Source organism: Oncorhynchus nerka, linkage group LG15 (assembly GCF_034236695.1).
Source record: "Oncorhynchus nerka isolate Pitt River linkage group LG15, Oner_Uvic_2.0, whole genome shotgun sequence".
In the NCBI taxonomy this organism is placed as follows: Eukaryota; Metazoa; Chordata; class Actinopteri; order Salmoniformes; family Salmonidae; genus Oncorhynchus; species Oncorhynchus nerka.
In genome coordinates, this window is record NC_088410.1 from 13758299 (window position 1) to 13776464 (window position 18166).

The 18166-nt window shown below is 43.4% G+C and overlaps 1 protein-coding gene across 1 annotated transcript in view; it reads right to left on the reverse strand.

The window, feature by feature from the left end:
- Positions 1-2654: 2654 nt before the first annotated feature.
- pkd1a (polycystic kidney disease 1a) overlaps positions 2655-18166 on the reverse strand; it is a 187354-nt gene continuing 171842 nt past the window's right edge. Inside the window, 12 exon segments of the mRNA XM_065001039.1 lie at positions 2655-2874; positions 2877-2906; positions 2909-3371; positions 3653-3699; positions 3775-4156; positions 4539-4865; positions 6469-6603; positions 7546-7833; positions 15557-15728; positions 15928-16053; positions 16218-16344; positions 16650-16774. Of these exon segments, the coding sequence (XP_064857111.1) occupies positions 2750-2874; positions 2877-2906; positions 2909-3371; positions 3653-3699; positions 3775-4156; positions 4539-4865; positions 6469-6603; positions 7546-7833; positions 15557-15728; positions 15928-16053; positions 16218-16344; positions 16650-16774 (2347 nt within the window). The 3' untranslated portion in view covers positions 2655-2749.

Sequence of the window (18166 nt, forward strand, 5' to 3'; positions counted from 1 at the left end):
ATGACACTTCTCACTTGAAATTCATCTGACCTTTCAACAACAACAAACAGAAGAGAACAAACAAATAAGGCCAACTTCCTGGTTTTGGGGGGGAGGGGTCCCTGAGATCTGCCCACAGGAAACAGGAAGTTTGTGGGGAGGAATTTTTTTCTTCTTCCAGGAAGTAGAGTGACCATCAATAACAACGATTTTTTTTAAAAACACAAAATGACAAAAGAAAATACAAAATGAAAACGCTTCAATTTCCTGACATAGTTACGGTTATAATACTCATTAGAAGATCATTTTGTATAGCTGTTTTGTATATTAAAATAACAAAAAAATTGAGAAAGTAACACAGGAGTTAAATATGGATAAGAGCTTCAGAAGGAGATAAAGTGCCAAGTACAAAAGGAATTTTCTTTAAAAATGTAAAAAGATACAACTCTTGACGCGTACATAATGCACAGACTTTGGCAACGCTAACTGTTAAAATATGTGTGAAGCATCTATTGGTTTTCTCTATTGGTTTTTCTATTGGTTTTCTCTATTGGTTTTCTCTATTGGTTCTCTATTGGTTTTCTATTGGTTTTCTCTATTGGTTTTCGTACCAAGCTTATTATTTTCAATACGCTCACACACACTCGCACTCAAATACACATTGCAACTAAAGTGCTTTAAATTAGAACCATATTGAAAGCAACATACATTTTTACTGATAATATTCCAAAATGATAACCCAGATTATATTGTAGCAGTGTACCCTCGCTTCCTCCTGATAGTTAATTATTGTAGTTTTTAAGGTGAGAGTTGTAGTTTAGGAGTTAAGACTCCAGACTAAAAGCATAGATGTCTTCTTTCTCACTTTACCTTGTATTATTCTCTCAATCAACTGATCTTACAACTTCAACACGTTAATCTCTCCTGCTATCGCTCATCTTGTTCACCAACTACAGTATCTTCCCTTCTTTTCTCCTCCCTTCCTCCCTCCCTCCCTCCCTACCTACCTTCCTCCCTACCTTCCTCCCTCCCTCCCTCCCTACCTACCCCCCTCCCTTCCTTCCTCCCTACCTACCTACCCCCCTCCCTACCTACCTCCCTCCCTACCTTCCTCGCTACCTTCCTCCCTACCTACCTCCCTCCCTTCCTTCCTCCCTACCTACCTTCCTTCCTTCCTTCCTCCCTCCCTCCCTCCCTCCCTCCCTCCCTCCCTCCCTCCCTCCCTACCTCCCTCCTCCCTCCCTACCTCCTCCCTTCCTTCCTACCTTCCCTTCCTTCCTTCCTCCCTACCTACCTACCTACCTACCTTCCTTCCTTCCTTCCTTCCTCCCTCCCTCCCTCCCTTCCTACCTCCCTTCCTACCTACCTACCTCCCTCCCTCCCTTCCTACCTCCCTTCCTACCTACCTACCTCCCTCCCTCCCTCCCTCCCTACCTACCTTCCTACCTCCCTTCCTACCTACCTACCTTCCTACCTCCCTCCCTACCTGGGAGTCCTGAAGCAGCCAGTCTGGTCGCACCCTGATAGCCTCTTTGATTTTAGCATCTGTGTTCATGCAAAGGTTGCGTGGTTGTACCTAAAATGCGTGAGTGTGTGTACCAACTAGCTTGATGTGTGTGTGTGTGTGTGTGTGTGTGTGTGTGTGTGTGTGTGTGTGTGTGACATCTCCAAAGCTTCTGAACAGAGCATTTAGACAGGTCCCACATACCCTTGGTGATCCAGAACAATAGCTTCCTTATGTTTTCATGATCAAACAGAAACAACAAATGCAACAGCATAGATAACACACTGAAGCATCAACAACAAGCTGTGTACATCATCATCATCATCAACAAGCTGTGTACATCATCATCATCAACAAGCTGTGTACATCATCATCATCAACAAGCTGTGTACATCATCATCATCATCAACAAGCTGTGTACATCATCATCAACAAGCTGTGTACATCATCATCATCAACAAGCTGTGTACATCATCATCATCACAAGCTGTGTACATCATCATCAACAAGCTGTGTACATCATCAAGCTGTGTACATCATCATCATCAACAAGCTGTGTACATCATCATCATCAACAAGCTGTGTACATCATCATCAACAAGCTGTGTACATCATCATCATCAACAAGCTGTGTACATCATCATCATCAACAAGCTGTGTACATCATCATCAACAAGCTGTGTACATCATCATCAACAAGCTCATCATCAAGCATCATCATCATCATCAACAAGCTGTGTACATCATCATCAACAAGCTGTGTACATCATCATCAACAAGCTGTGTACATCATCATCAACAAGCTGTGTACATCATCATCAACAAGCTGTGTACATCATCATCAACAAGCTGTGTACATCATCAACAGGTCGTGTACACACTCTTCATTGACTAAACATACAGTCAGCACTCCTAATGTCAGCACAACATGTGCTTCTGTCGTTGCCCCCACACGACCTCCGGGGTCACATGGGGTCAGGGTTAGGGGGCGGGGGTAAAGAACTGGCGACCTGCACCTTGTTTCCATGCCAACTCCATGGTGAGCGGTCGCTGTTTTGGGGCCTCTTATTTCTCTCTTTCCCTCCTCTCTCGCTTTCTCTCCTTCTGGATTTAGAGTGGAACACCAGTGACATCACCTGCTGTGACCGACGCCCACTCATCCTCTACCCAGGATCCTTCCTTTCCTTCCACTCCTCCCTACGGCCCGTTCTGTCCATCCATCCCTAACATCCTTTCTTCTTCTTGAGGGTCCTTCAGGAGGGGTCCTCAGGGTTTGGGGTGTCCGGACACATGCCTGTCTGGGTTGGGGTGCACCTTGTTCTTGAGCGGCGGGGGCTTGCGTTTGCGTGTGGGAATGGTGGTGGTGTGGGCCGGGTGGTTGAAGAGGCTGGAGGGGGCAGGGTCTCTCTCTCCGTAGGGGGTCCCACTCTCGAGGGGCGGGAGTTGAGGAGGAGGAGGAGGGGGCAGGGGTGGAGGGTAGGGCGGGAGTAGAGAGGGGTACAGGGGCAGGAGCAGGGGTCAAGGCAGGGGATATGATATGGGGAGAAACTGGGGTACATTTTGGGTCAGATATAGGGGCAGATACAGGGGTAGATTTCGGAGTAGGTTTAAGGGCAGGGGTAGATATTGGGGTAGGATCAGGGGCCGATTTCATGGCAGGGGTAGATATAGGGGGAGGAACCGGGACAGGGGTTGATTTCGGGGCAGGGGTAGATGTAGGGGCAGGAACCGGGACAGGGGTCGATTTCGGGGTGTGTTTAGGGTTAGCCCCAGAGTTCCCTGTATCTTTAGGCTGAGCCACGCCCACTACCCCCACCACAGTGTTGACTTTCTGCTGACCTCCTTTTCTTTCTCTCTGTCCAGCAGAGTCTTTCTCCTCCCCCTTTCCCTTCCCTCTTCGGCCCTCTCTACTCTCCCCCTCTCCTCCTCCCCTCTCCGCCCCTTCCCTCCTCGGCCCTCTCTACTCTCCCCCTCTCCTCCCCCTTTCCCTTCCGTCCTCGGCCCTCTCTACTCTCCCCCTCTCCTCCTCCCCTCTCCTCCCCTTCCCTCCTCGGCCCTCTCTACTCTCCCCCTCTCCTCCTCCCCTCTCCTCCCCTTCCCTCCTCGGCCCTCTCTACTCTCCCCCTCTCCTCCTCCCCTCTCCTCCCTTCCCTCCTCGGCCCTCTCTACTCTCCCCCTCTCCTCCTCCCCTCTCCTCCCCTTCCCTCCTCGGCCCTCTCTACTCTTCCCCCTCTCCTTCTCCCCTCTCCTCCCCTTCCCCCCCCTCGGCCCTCCTCCTTTCCTCTGGGCACGCTCCAGGACACACTCGGTACGGTACAGCTCCTCGGTCGCCACGGTGACCCGGTCCAGCTGCTGCAGCAAAGCGTCCAGTGTGGGCAGAAGTCTTTTCAGAGTCGCCTCAGTCTCCGCCCTTTCTCGCCAGGCTGTTCCACCCGCCAACGCACCTGGTCCCAATCCCCCGGGACCCAGGCTCAGCCCGGGGGCCTCTGTCAGGCTACAGGGGCTGGAAGAGGTGGGTCTCCAGGAGGCCTCAGAGGTCCCGTCCAGGCTGCCAGAGCTGGGGGGCGACTCGGAGCCGTCCAGAGGGGGCAGGCACAGGGACTGACAGTCACTGGTGGAGGAGGAGCGAGAGGGGGGGGGCTCCATGCCCTCAAAACGCACCTTGTGACGAAACTGAGGGAGGGAGGGGTGGAGGGACGGGGGGGGTAGACAGAGGGGCGGAGGCAGGGAGACAGAGGGAGGGACGAAGGAGAGGGGGAGGGGGGACAGAGGTAGACAGAGGGGGGGAGAGAGAGGGTCAATATAAAGTACAGGCTTAAACAATACATTACTCTGGAATAAAAGTCAAATGTACCCCACTTGTAGCAAGATTAGTGTTAGTGCAGTAGGATAATTTAACTCAAGACATCCAGTCAATGCATTTTATGGGTAAGCAAAATCTAAGTAAGACAACATCTTTTAGCAGTAATACCAAATGACTGCAACAGGAAGCCCGCAGGAAGTAGGAATCTCTCAAAAACATGAAACAGGAAGTTGAAACCAGAAGTGCTCCTACCTCCTTGGTACGGCTGAGGCCCATCCACATCTTCAGTCGTCGTAGAAACAGCTCCACCATCTCATAGTCCTGTAGGTCCACCACCGGGCGGTACAACTCCGCCCGCGCCCGGCGATAGTTCCTTAACAACGCAGAGGTCACCAGCCATAGCAATGCCAGCCGCAGCACGGCGAAGCTCGCGTGGAACACCAGGCTGGAGGCGGAGCTAGAGGGGCCGGTTGTTGTTGACGATGGTCGCAAGGACAACAGGCCACGCCCGCCGGCGCCAAGCAACGACAGGCAGGCGGAGCTCACGCTGCCATATCCGTCCATCACGGAGTGGAAGAGCTGGAGAGGGAGAGAAGAAAGTGAGATATGGAATGATGATTATGTTATGTCTTCACCCACGTCTTTGCTAACCAACCTGTAGACTGATGAAACAGTGTTGTACTGCATTCCAATACTGTTCATCACTATAGAACACTGAGGCTGCATCCCAATACTGTTCATCACTATAGAACACTGAGGCTGCATCCCAATACTGTTCATCACTACAGAACACTGAGGCTGCATTCCAATACTGTTCATCACTATAGAACACTGAGGCTGCATTCCAATACTGTTCATCACTACAGAACACTGAGGCTGCATTCCAATACTGTTCATCACTATAAAACACTGAGGCTGCATCCCAATACTGTTCATCACTATAGAACACTGAGGCTGCATCCCAATACTGTTCATCACTATAGAACACTGAGGCTGCATCCCAATACTGTTCATCACTATAGAACACTGAGGCTGCATGCCAATACTGTTCATCACTATAGAACACTGAGGCTGCATCCCAATACTGTTCATCACTATAGAACACTGAGGCTGCATCCCAATACTGTCCATCACTATAGAACACTGAGGCTGCATTCCAATACTGTTCATCACTATAGAACACTGAGGCTGCATCCCAATACTGTTCATCACTATAGAACACTGAGGCTGCATCCCAATACTGTTAATCACTATAGAACACTGAGGCTGCATTCCAATACTGTTCATCACTATAGAACACTGAGGCTGCATTCCAATACTGTTCATCACTATAAAACACTGAGGCTGCATCCCAATACTGTTCATCACTATAGAACACTGAGGCTGCATCCCAATACTGTTAATCACTATAGAACACTGAGGCTGCATTCCAATACTGTTCATCACTATAGAACACTGAGGCTGCATTCCAATACAGTTCATCACTATAGAACACTGAGGCTTTATTCTATCACCTAGTTACTGTACTACTGACCAGGACCCATAGTGCACTATATCGGGAATAGGGTATCATTTGGGACACAGTCTTAGTATAGACTCTCATGACTCAGTGAGTGAAGCAGACGGAGTAAATATGCAGCTGGACACACACACACCCACATCTAGTTGTCATCTGCCCGAATGATGTGTCAGTATGCAGCTTGGCAAGACAAAGCCCAGGGTGTGATTGAGAGCTCTCTGAATGTCAATAAGAAAGGAGAGAGAATGGATACAAGAGCCAAATAGCTCACATTATCTCCCTTCTCTCTCCCTCCCTTCTCTCTCTCTCTCCCTCACACATTGAAACAACCAAACCGCATATTGTCAGTCTGTCACTTCACTTGTTGACTAGAAGAGATGCTGCTGTTCTCTACCACAGAAGGGCTTCTGGTAATGAAGAGGAATAAAACAGGTCACCACTTGTGTGTGTGAGTTACCAGGTGTCCTGTGTGTGTGTGTGTGTGTGTGTGTGTGTGTGTGTGTGTGTGTGTGTGTGTGTGTGTGTGAGTTACCAGGTGTCCTGTGTGTGAGTGTGTGTATGAGTTACCAGGTGTCCTGTGTGTGTGTGTGTGTGTGAGTTACCAGGTGTCCTGTGTGTGTGTGTGTGTGTGTGTGTGTGTGTGTGTGTGTGTGTGTGTATTACCAGGTGTCCTGTGTGTGAGTAGGCCAGCAGCAGGACCAGCAGGACCAGACCTGTTCCTATCAGTTCCCAGACAGAGCGTCTCAGAGCCCTGCCAAACACTGCCCACTCCCTCAGGAAACGCAACTGGTGGGACGCCTGGTGAGAGGGAGGAGGAGGGAGGGGGAGATGGAAGGGAGGGAGGGGGAGGAGGAGGGAGGGGGAGATGGACGGAGGGAGGGAATGGAGGGAAGGAGTGAGGGAGAGAAGGAGGGGGAGAAGAGGAGAGAGAAAGAGAGATTCGAAATCTGCATTGGATCCATCCATTCTCTCTATCTGACCTTCAGCAGTACGTCCTCCCTCACCCCCCTCTCAATTTGATCTTCAGCAGTACAGCTAACCCCCTCACTCACTCTCTCTCTCAATCTGATCTTCAGCAGTACAGCTAACCCCCTCACTCACTCTCTCTCTCAATCTGACCTTCAGCAGTACAGCTAACCCCCTCACTCACTCTCTCTCTCAATCTGACATTCAGCAGTACAGCTAACCCCCCCACTCACTCTCTCTCTCAATCTGACCTGCAGCAGTCCAGCTAACCCCCTCCCTCTCTCTCTCCGACCTTCAGCAGTACAGCTAACCCCTCCCTCACCCCCTCTCCATCTGACCTTCACCAGTACAGCTAACCCCCTCACTCCCTCTCTCTCTCAATCTGACATTCAGCAGTACAGCTAACCCCCTCACTCACTCTCTCTCTCAATCTGACCTTCAGCAGTACAGCTAACCCCCTCACTCAGTCTCTCTCTCAATCTGACCTTCAGCAGTACAGCTAACCCCCTCACTCACTCTCTCTCTCAATCTGACATTCAGCAGTACAGCTAACCCCCTCACTCACTCTCTCTCTCAATCTGACCTTCAGCAGTACAGCTAACCCCCTCACTCACTCTCTCTCTCAATCTGACCTTCAGCAGTACAGCTAACCCCCTCACTCACTCTCTCTCTCAATCTGACCTTCAGCAGTACAGCTAACCCCCTCACTCACTCTCTCTCTCAATCTGAACTTCAGCAGTACAGCTACCCCCCCCTCCCTCCCTCTCTCCGTACCTTCAACACCAGTATGAACAGGAGCATGGCAGACAGCAGGGTGTAAGCTTGGCTCTGCCGTGCCAGCGGGTAGAAGTCAGTGTACCCGTCTCGTTGCCGTAGGTACGACGCCCACAGGCGCCCGGCGGCGGCACATCGGCTGATGTGGAGGCCACACACACACGCTGCCAGCGCCAGGCTGCAAGCGCCCAGCAACCGCCACGGGCACAGGAGGTATACCCAGCCCTCTCTCATCAGGCCCAGGACCGCACATACACAGAAATACACCACGAGGGAGAACAGAAGGATCTGAGAGAGGGAGGGATGGGGAGAGGAGAGAGGGAGGGAGGGAGGGAGGGAGGGAGGGAGGGAGGGAGGGAGGGAGGGGGGGGAGGGAGGGAGAGGGGGGAGAGGGAGGGAGGGAGGGAGGGAGGGGGAGGGAGGGAGAGGAGGGAGGGGGGAGGAGAGAGGGATGGGGAGAGGAGAGAGGGATGGGGAGAGAGAGGAGAGAGGGAGGGATGGTGAGAGGAGAGGAGAGGGGGGGAGGGAGGAGGAGAGGGAGGAGGGAGGGGGGAGAGGGAGGGAGGGGGAAGGGGGAGAGGAGAGTGTGAGAGACTTTATCTGTCTGCAGACAGTATTTCCTTTGTTGCCATGGTAATATAATAACCTAGATCCTGGAGTATTCAGTGTGTTGGTATGGTGATATTATAATCTAGTGGTGTATTCAGTGTGTTGGTATGGTGATATTATAATCTAGTAGTGTATTCAGTGTGTTGGTATGGTGATATTATAATCTAGTAGTGTATTCAGTGTGTTGGTATGGTGATATTATAATCTAGTGGTGTATTCAGTGTGTTGGTATGGTGATATTATAATATAGTGGTGATATTATAATCTAGTGGTGTATTCAGTGTGTTGGTATGGTGATATTATAATCTAGTGGTGTATTCAGTGTGTTGGTATGGTGATATTATAATCTAGTGGCGATATTATAATATAGTGGTGTATTCAGTGTGTTGGTATGGTGATATTATAATCTAGAGGTGTATTCAGTGTGTTGGTATGGTGATATTATAATATAGTGGTGTATTCAGTGTGTTTCAGTGTGTTGGTATGATATTATAATCTAGTGGTATGTATATTATAATCTAGTATGTTGTTGTATGGTGATATTATAATCTAGTGGTGTATTCAGTGTGGTGTATTCAGTGTGTTGGTATGGTGATATTATAATATAGTGGTGTATTCAGTGTGTTGGTATGGTGATATTATAATCTAGTGGTGTATTCAGTGTGTTGGTATGGTGATATTATAATATAGTGGTGTATTCAGTGTGTTGGTATGGTGATATTATAATAGTGGTGTATTCAGTGTGTTGGTATGGTGATATTATAATCTAGTGGTGTATTCATAATTGGTATGGTGTATTATAATCTAGTGTGTTTCAGTGTGTTGTATGGTGATATTATAATCTAGTGGTGTATTCAGTGTGTTGGTATGGTGATATTATAATCTAGTGGTGTATTCAGTGTGTTGGTATGGTGATATTATAATATAGTGGTGTATTCAGTGTGTTGGTATGGTGATATTATAATCTAGTGGTGTATTCAGTGTGTTGGTATGGTGATATTATAATATAGTGGTGTATTCAGTGTGTTGGTATGGTGATATTATAATCTAGTGGTGTATTCAGTGTGTTGGTATGGTGATATTATAATCTAGTGGTGTATTCAGTGTGTTGGTATGGTGATATTATAATCTAGTGGTGTATTCAGTGTGTTGGTATGGTGATATTATAATATAGTGGTGTATTCAGTGTGTTGGTATGGTGATATTATAATCTAGTGGTGTATTCAGTGTGTTGGTATGGTGATATTATAATCTAGTGGTGTATTCAGTGTGTTGGTATGGTGATATTATAATCTAGTGGTGTATTCAGTGTGTTGGTATGGTGATATTATAATCAGTGTGTTGGTATGGTGATATTATAATCTAGTGTGTATTCAGTGTGTTGGTATGGTGATATTATAATCTAGTGGTGTATTCAGTGTGTTGGTATGGTGATATTATAATCAGTATGGTGATATTATAATCTAGTGGTGTATTCAGTGTGTTGGTATGGTGATATTATAATCTAGTGGTGTATTCAGTGTGTTGGTATGGTGATATTATAATCTAGTGGTGTATTCAGTGTGTTGGTATTGATATTATAATCAGTGTGTTTCAGGTATGGTGATATTATAATCTAGTGGTGTATTCAGTGTGTTGGTATGGTGATATTATAATCTAGTGGTGTATTCAGTGTGTTGGTATGGTGATATTATAATCTAGTGGTGTATTCAGTGTGTTGGTATGGTGATTTATAATCTAGTGGTGTATTCAGTTGTTGTATGGTGATATTATAATCTAGTGGTGTATTCAGTGTGTTGGTATGGTGATATTATAATCTATCAGTAGTTGGTATGGTGATATTATAATCTAGTGGTGTATTCAGTGTGTTGGTATGGTGATATTATAATCTAGTGGTGTATTCAGTGTGTTGGTATGGTGATATTATAATCTAGTGGTGTATTCAGTGTGTTGGTATTATATTATAATCTAGTGGTGTATTCAGTGTGTTGGTATGGTGATATTATAATCTAGTGGTGTATTCAGTGTGTTGGTATGGTGATATTATAATCTAGTGGTGTATTCAGTGTGTTGGTATGGTGATATTATAATCTAGTGGTGTGTGTGTGTTGGTATGGTGATATTATAATCTAGTGGTGTATTCAGTGTGTTGGTATGGTGATATTATAATCTAGTGGTGTATTCAGTGTGTTGGTATGGTGATATTATAATCTAGTGGTGTATTCAGTGTGTTGGTATGGTGATATTATAATCTAGTGGTGTATTCAGTGTGTTGGTATGGTGATATTATAATCTAGTGGTGTATTCAGTGTGTTGGTATGGTGATATTATAATCTAGTGTGTATTCAGTGTGTTGGTATGGTGATATTATAATCTAGTGGTGTATTCAGTGTGTTGGTATGGTGATATTATAATCTAGTGGTGTATTCAGTGTGTTGGTATGGTGATATTATAATCTAGTGGTGTATTCAGTGTGTTGGTATGGTGATATTATAATCTAGTGGTGATATTATAATCTAGTGTGTATTCAGTGTGTTGGTATGGTGATATTATAATCTAGTGGTGTATTCAGTGTGTTGGTATGGTGATATTATAATCTAGTGGTGTATTCAGTGTGTTGGTATGGTGATATTATAATCTAGTGGTGATATTATAATCTAGTAGTGTATTCAGTGTGTTGGTATGGTGATATTATAATCTAGTGGTGTATTCAGTGTGTTGGTATGGTGATATTATAATCTAGTGGTGTATTCAGTGTGTTGGTATGGTGATATTATAATCTAGTGGTGTATTCAGTGTGTTGGTATGGTGATATTATAATCTAGTGGTGATATTATAATATAGTGGTGTATTCAGTGTGTTGGTATGGTGATATTATAATCTAGTGGTGATATTCAGTGTGTATGGTGTTGGTATGGTGATATTATAATCTAGTGGTGTATTCAGTGTGTTGGTATGGTGATATTATAATCTAGTGTGTGTGTTGGTATGGTGATATTATAATCTAGTGGTGTATTCAGTGTGTTGGTATGGTGATATTATAATCTAGTGGTGTATTCAGTGTGTTGGTATGGTGATATTATAATCTAGTGGTGTATTCAGTGTGTTGGTATGGTGATATTATAATCTAGTGGTGATATTATAATCTAGTGGTGTATTCAGTGTGTTGGTATGGTGATATTATAATCTAGTGGTGTATTCAGTGTGTTGGTATGGTGATATTATAATCTAGTGGTGTATTCAGTGTGTTGGTATGGTGATATTATAATCTAGTGGTGATATTATAATCTAGTGGTGTATTCAGTGTGTTGGTATGGTGATATTATAATCTAGTGGTGTATTCAGTGTGTTGGTATGGTGATATTATAATCTATTCAGTGGTTGTATTCAGTGTGTTGTGTTGGTATGGTGATATTATAATCTAGTGGTGTATTCAGTGTGTTGGTATGGTGATATTATAATCTAGTGGTGTATTCAGTGTGTTGGTATGGTGATATTATAATCTAGTGGTGTATTCAGTGTGTTGGTATGGTGATATTATAATCTAGTGGTGTATTCAGTGTGTTGGTATGGTGATATTATAATCTAGTGGTGTATTCAGTGTGTTGGTATGGTGATATTATAATCTAGTGGTGATATTATAATCTAGTGTGTATTCAGTGTGTTGGTATGGTGATATTATAATCTAGTGGTGTATTCAGTGTGTTGGTATGGTGATATTATAATCTAGTGGTGTATTCAGTGTGTTGGTATGGTGATATTATAATCTAGTGGTGTATTCAGTGTGTTGGTATGGTGATATTATAATCTAGTGGTGTATTCAGTGTGTTGGTATGGTGATATTATAATCTAGTGGTGTATTCAGTGTGTTGGTATGGTGATATTATAATCTAGTGGTGTATTCAGTGTGTTGGTATGGTGATATTATAATCTAGTGGTGTATTCAGTGTGTTGGTATGGTGATATTATAATCTAGTGGTGTATTCAGTGTGTTGGTATGGTGATATTATAATCTAGTGGTGTATTCAGTGTGTTGGTATGGTGATATTATAATCTAGTGGTGGTATTCATTCATAATCTAGTGTGTTGGTATGGTGATATTATAATCTAGTGGTTGGTATATTATAATCTAGTGTATTCAGTTGTTGGTATGGTGATATTATAATCTAGTGGTGTATTCAGTGTGTTGGTATGGTGATATTATAATCTAGTGGTGTATTATAATGTTGGTATGGTGTGTTATAATCTAGTGGTGATATTATAATCTAGTAGTGTATTCAGTGTGTTGGTATGGTGATATTATAATCTAGTGGTGTATTCAGTGTGTTGGTATGGTGATATTATAATCTAGTGGTGTATTCAGTGTGTTGGTATGGTGATATTATAATCTAGTGGTGATATTCAGTGTGTTGGTATGGTGATATTATAATCTAGTGGTGTATTCAGTGTGTTGGTATGGTGATATTATAATCTAGTGGTGTATTCAGTGTGTTGGTATGTATTCAGTGTGTTGGTATGGTGATATTATAATCTAGTGGTGTATTCAGTGTGTTGGTATGGTGATATTATAATCTAGTGGTGTATTCAGTGTGTTGGTATGGTGATATTATAATCTAGTGGTGTATTCAGTGTGTTGGTATGGTGATATTATAATCTAGTGGTGTATTCAGTGTGTTGGTATGGTGATATTATAATCTAGTGGTGTATTCAGTGTGTTGGTATGGTGATATTATAATCTAGTGGTGTATTCAGTGTGTTGGTATGGTGATATTATAATCTAGTGGTGTTATTATAATCTAGTGGTGTATTCAGTGTGTTGGTATGGTGATATTATAATCTAGTGGTGTATTCAGTGTGTTGGTATGGTGATATTATAATCTAGTGGTGTATTCAGTGTGTTGGTATGGTGATATTATAATCTAGTGGTGTATTCAGTGTGTTGGTATGGTGATATTATAATCTAGTGGTGTATTCATAATTGGTATGGTGATATTATAATCTAGTGGTGATATTATAATCAGTGTGTATTCAGTGTGTTGGTATGGTGATATTATAATCTAGTGGTGTATTCAGTGTGTTGGTATGGTGATATTATAATCTAGTGGTGTATTCAGTGTGTTGGTATGGTGATATTATAATCTAGTGGTGTATTCAGTGTGTTGGTATGGTGATATTATAATCTAGTGGTGTATTCAGTGTGTTGGTATGGTGATATTATAATCTAGTGGTGTATTCAGTGTGTTGGTATGGTGATATTATAATCTAGTGGTGTATTCAGTGTGTTGGTATGGTGATATTATAATCTAGTGGTGTATGGTGTATTCATAATGTGTTGGTATGATATTATAATCTAGTGGTGTATGGTGATATTATAATCTAGTGGTGTATTCAGTTGGTATGGTGATATTATAATCTAGTGGTGTATTCAGTGTGTTGGTATGGTGATATTATAATCTAGTGGTGTATTCAGTGTGTTGGTATTCAGTGGTGTATTCAGTTGTTGGTATGGTGATATTATAATCTAGTGGTGATATTATAATCTAGTAGTGTATTCAGTGTGTTGGTATGGTGATATTATAATCTAGTGGTGTATTCAGTGTGTTGGTATGGTGATATTATAATCTAGTGGTGTATTCAGTGTGTTGGTATGGTGATATTATAATCTAGTGGTGATATTATAATCTAGTGGTGATATTATAATCTAGTGGTGTATTCAGTGTGTTGGTATGGTGATATTATAATCTAGTGGTGTATTCAGTGTGTTGGTATGGTGATATTATAATCTAGTGGTGTATTCAGTGTGTTGGTATATTATAATCTAGGTGATATTATAATCTAGTGGTGTATTCAGTGTGTTGATATTTATAATCTAGTGATATTATAATCTAGTGTATTCAGTGTGTTGGTATGGTGATATTATAATCTAGTGGTGTATTCAGTGTGTTGGTATGGTGATATTATAATCTAGTGGTGTATTCAGTGTGTTGGTATGGTGATATTATAATCTAGTGGTGTATTCAGTGTGTTGGTATGGTGATATTATAATCTAGTGGTGTATTCAGTGTGTTGGTATGGTGATATTATAATCTAGTGGTGTATTCAGTGTGTTGGTATGGTGATATTATAATCTAGTGGTGTATTCAGTGTGTTGGTATGGTGATATTATAATCTAGTGGTGTATTCAGTGTGTTGGTATGGTGATATTATAATCTAGTGGTGTATTCAGTGTGTTGGTATGGTGATATTATAATCTAGTGGTGTATTCAGTGTGTTGGTATGGTGATATTATAATCTAGTGGTGTATTCAGTGTGTTGGTATGGTGATATTATAATCTAGTGGTGTATTCATGTGTTGGTATGGTGATATTATAATCTAGTGGTGTATTCAGTGTGTTGGTATGGTGATATTATAATCTAGTGGTGTATTCAGTGTGTTGGTATGGTGATATTATAATCTAGTGGTGTTCAGTGTGTTGGTATGGTGATATTATAATCAGTGGTGTATTCAGTATGTTGGTATGGTGATATTATAATCTAGTGGTGTATTCAGTGTGTTGGTATGGTGATATTATAATCTAGTGGTGATATGTGGTGTATTCAGTGTGTTGGTATGGTGATATTATAATCTAGTGGTGTATTCAGTGTGTTGGTATGGTGATATTATAATCTAGTGGTGTATTCAGTGTGTTGGTATGGTGATATTATAATCTAGTGGTGTATTCAGTGTGTTGGTATGGTGATATTATAATCTAGTGGTGTATTCAGTGTGTTGGTATGGTGATATTATAATCTAGTGGTGTATTCAGTGTGTTGGTATGGTGATATTATAATCTAGTGGTGTATTCAGTGTGTTGGTATGGTGATATTATAATCTAGTGGTGTATTCAGTGTGTTGGTATGGTGATATTATAATCTAGTGGTGTATTCAGTGTGTTGGTATGGTGATATTATAATCTAGTGGTGTATTCAGTGTGTTGGTATGGTGATATTATAATCTAGTGGTGTATTCAGTGTGTTGGTATGGTGATATTATAATCTAGTGGTGATATTATAATCTAGTAGTGTATTCAGTGTGTTGGTATGGTGATATTATAATCTAGTGGTGTATTCAGTGTGTTGGTATGGTGATATTATATTCTAGTGGTGTATTCAGTGTGTTGGTATGGTGATATTATAATCTAGTGGTGTATTCAGTGTGTTGGTATGGTGATATTATAATCTAGTAGTTTATTCAGTGTGTTGGTATGGTGATATTATAATATAGTGGAGTATTCAGTATTCCGACTCTTCCTCTCTCACCAAGCTATGATTTGTTAGTTCCAAGATACTGCTCCCGCCCCTCTACTATATCCACTCTGTGATTGGCTAGCACTAGCTGTCTTTGTGTGGCTGCCGGGGTTACCGTGAGCTGCAGCTGCAGGTCGAGGCCTGTGATAGGCTGCAGGCGGAAGGTCAAAAGGTCGAGGCTGGACTGAGTGTGCTCAGAGACGGGGAACTCAAACAGGAAGGAGAAGAAGGCCAAAAGGTCTGTGTTGGTGTTGTAGAGAGAGAACTCCACAAACACAGCCCGTGTCCTGGTAACACACACACACACAGGCACGTACGCACGCACGCACACACACACACACACACACACACAGACAGAGAGAGAGAGACGTCGAAGAGAGAGGGAGAAAGAGAGAGACATCGAAAGTCAGACAAGCACTCAAATTCAGATTCAAATGGCATCATTGAAATGTCCGTTCCCTCCCTCCCTCCCTCCCTCCCTCTTACATGTGGTCCATCCAGTGTAACTGCTGTAGGTACTGTAGTGATGTTCTGGTCTCCTCTATGTTCCTGTTCAGCTGTTGGACGAAACCTCCGCTCCCGTACACCATCACCTGACCCCAACGCCACGCTCTGGGGGAGGGAGAGGGGGGATGGAAAGAGGGGAGGAAGGGAGAGAAATAGAGGCTCAAGAAAGACAGCAATGACAGAAGAGGATCAACCCATCTTTATTTCTCCCCCTCTCTCCCTCCCTCCTCCCCTCTCTCTCCCTCCCTCCCTCCCTCCCTCCTCCTTACCCGTTGTCATCAGCCGTGTGTAAGGTCCAGTTCTGGGTCAGCTTCCTGTGTACTGCTGAGCCAGTCAACCCCTCTCCCCAGCCTGCTGCTCCTGCCCCATGGATGGAACCTGGAGAGGACAGACTAACTATACAAGACAAGAATGGAGGGGAGAGATGGAGTGCGAGAGGACAGAGACAGAGAGAGAGAGAGGAGAGGAGAGAGAGAGAGAGAGAGAGAGAGAGAGAGAGAGAGAGAGAGAGAGAGAGAGAGAGAGAGAGAGGGAGAGAGAGGAAAGGAGAAAGAGAGGAGAATGAGGTTTAGAAAGATTTCTGAATAAAAAATTCATTACTGGAAGCTAAATTAATGTGTGTGTTTGTGTCTTTGTATGTGTGTGTGTGTGTGTAGGAATGTGTGTGACCAACTGAAAAGTGAAATAGACTGTATTCTCACCGTCTCGTATCTGTCGTAGTCTGGGCGTGCCCAGGAGCACACTTCCTGTTTCCTGCATTAGGGTGGTGCTATCCAGTAACCTTGGCAACAGGGAGCCTGAAAGCCATGCCCACACATCCTCACGCCTGCAGGACAGAGACATGGACATGATGAGCTGTACTGAAACAGAAGGGATTTGTCTGTACTGAAACAGAAGGGATTTGTCTGTACGTACTGAAACAGAAGGGATTTGTCTGTACTGAAACAGAAGGGATTTGTCTGTACTGAAACAGAAGGGATTTGTCTGTACGTACTGAAACAGAAGGGATTTGTCTGTACTGAAACAGGAGTGATTTGTCTGTACTGAAACAGAAGAGATTTGTCTGTACTAAAACAGAAGGGATTTGTCTGTACTGAAACAGGAGTGATATGTCTGTACTGAAACAGAAGGGATTTGTCTGTACTGAAACAGGAGGGATTTGTCTGTACTGAAACAGAAGGGATTTGTCTGTACGTACTGAAACAGAAGGGATTTGTCTGTACTGAAACAGGAGTGATTTGTCTGTACTGAAACAGGAGTGATTTGTCTGTACTGAAACAGGAGTGATATGTCTGTACTGAAAAAGAAGGGATTTGTCTTTACTGAAACAGGAGGGATTTGTCTGTACTGAAACAGGGGGGATTTGTCTGTACTGAAACAGGAGTGATTTGTCTGTACTGAAACAGGAGGGATTTGTCTGTACTGAAACAGGAGTGATTTGTCTGTACTGAAACAGGAGTGATTTGTCTGTACTGAAACAGGAGGGATTTGTCTGTACTGAAACAGGAGGGATTTGTCTGTACTGAAACAGGAGTGATTTGTCTGTACTGAAACAGGAGGGATTTGTCTGTACTGAAACAGGAGGGATTTGTCTGTACTGAAACAGGAGGGATTTGTCTGTACTGAAACAGGAGGGATTTGTCTGTACTGAAACAGGAGTGATTTGTCTGTACTGAAACAGGAGGGATGAAAACAGGAGGGATTTGTCTGTACTGAAACAGGAGGGATTTGTCTGTACTGAAACAGGAGGGATTTGTCTGTACTGAAACAGGAGTGATTTGTCTGTACTGAAACAGGAGTGATTTGTCTGTACTGAAACAGGAGGGATTTGTCTGTACTGAAACAGGAGGGATTTGTCTGTACTGAAACAGGAGGGATTTGTCTGTACTGAAACAGAAGGGATTTGTCTGTACGTACTGAAACAGGAGGGATTTGTCTGTACTGAAACAGGAGGGATTTGTCTGTACTGAAACAGGAGGGATTTGTCTGTACTGAAACAGGAGGGATTTGTCTGTACTGAAACAGGAGGGATTTGTCTGTACTGAAACAGGAGGGATTTGTCTGTACTGAAACAGGAGGGATTTGTCTGTTGAAACAGGAGGGATTTGTCTGTACTGAAACAGGAGGGATTTGTCTGTACTGAAACAGAAGGGATTTGTCTGTACTGAAACAGGAGGGATTTGTCTGTACTGAAACAGGAGGGATTTGTCTGTACTGA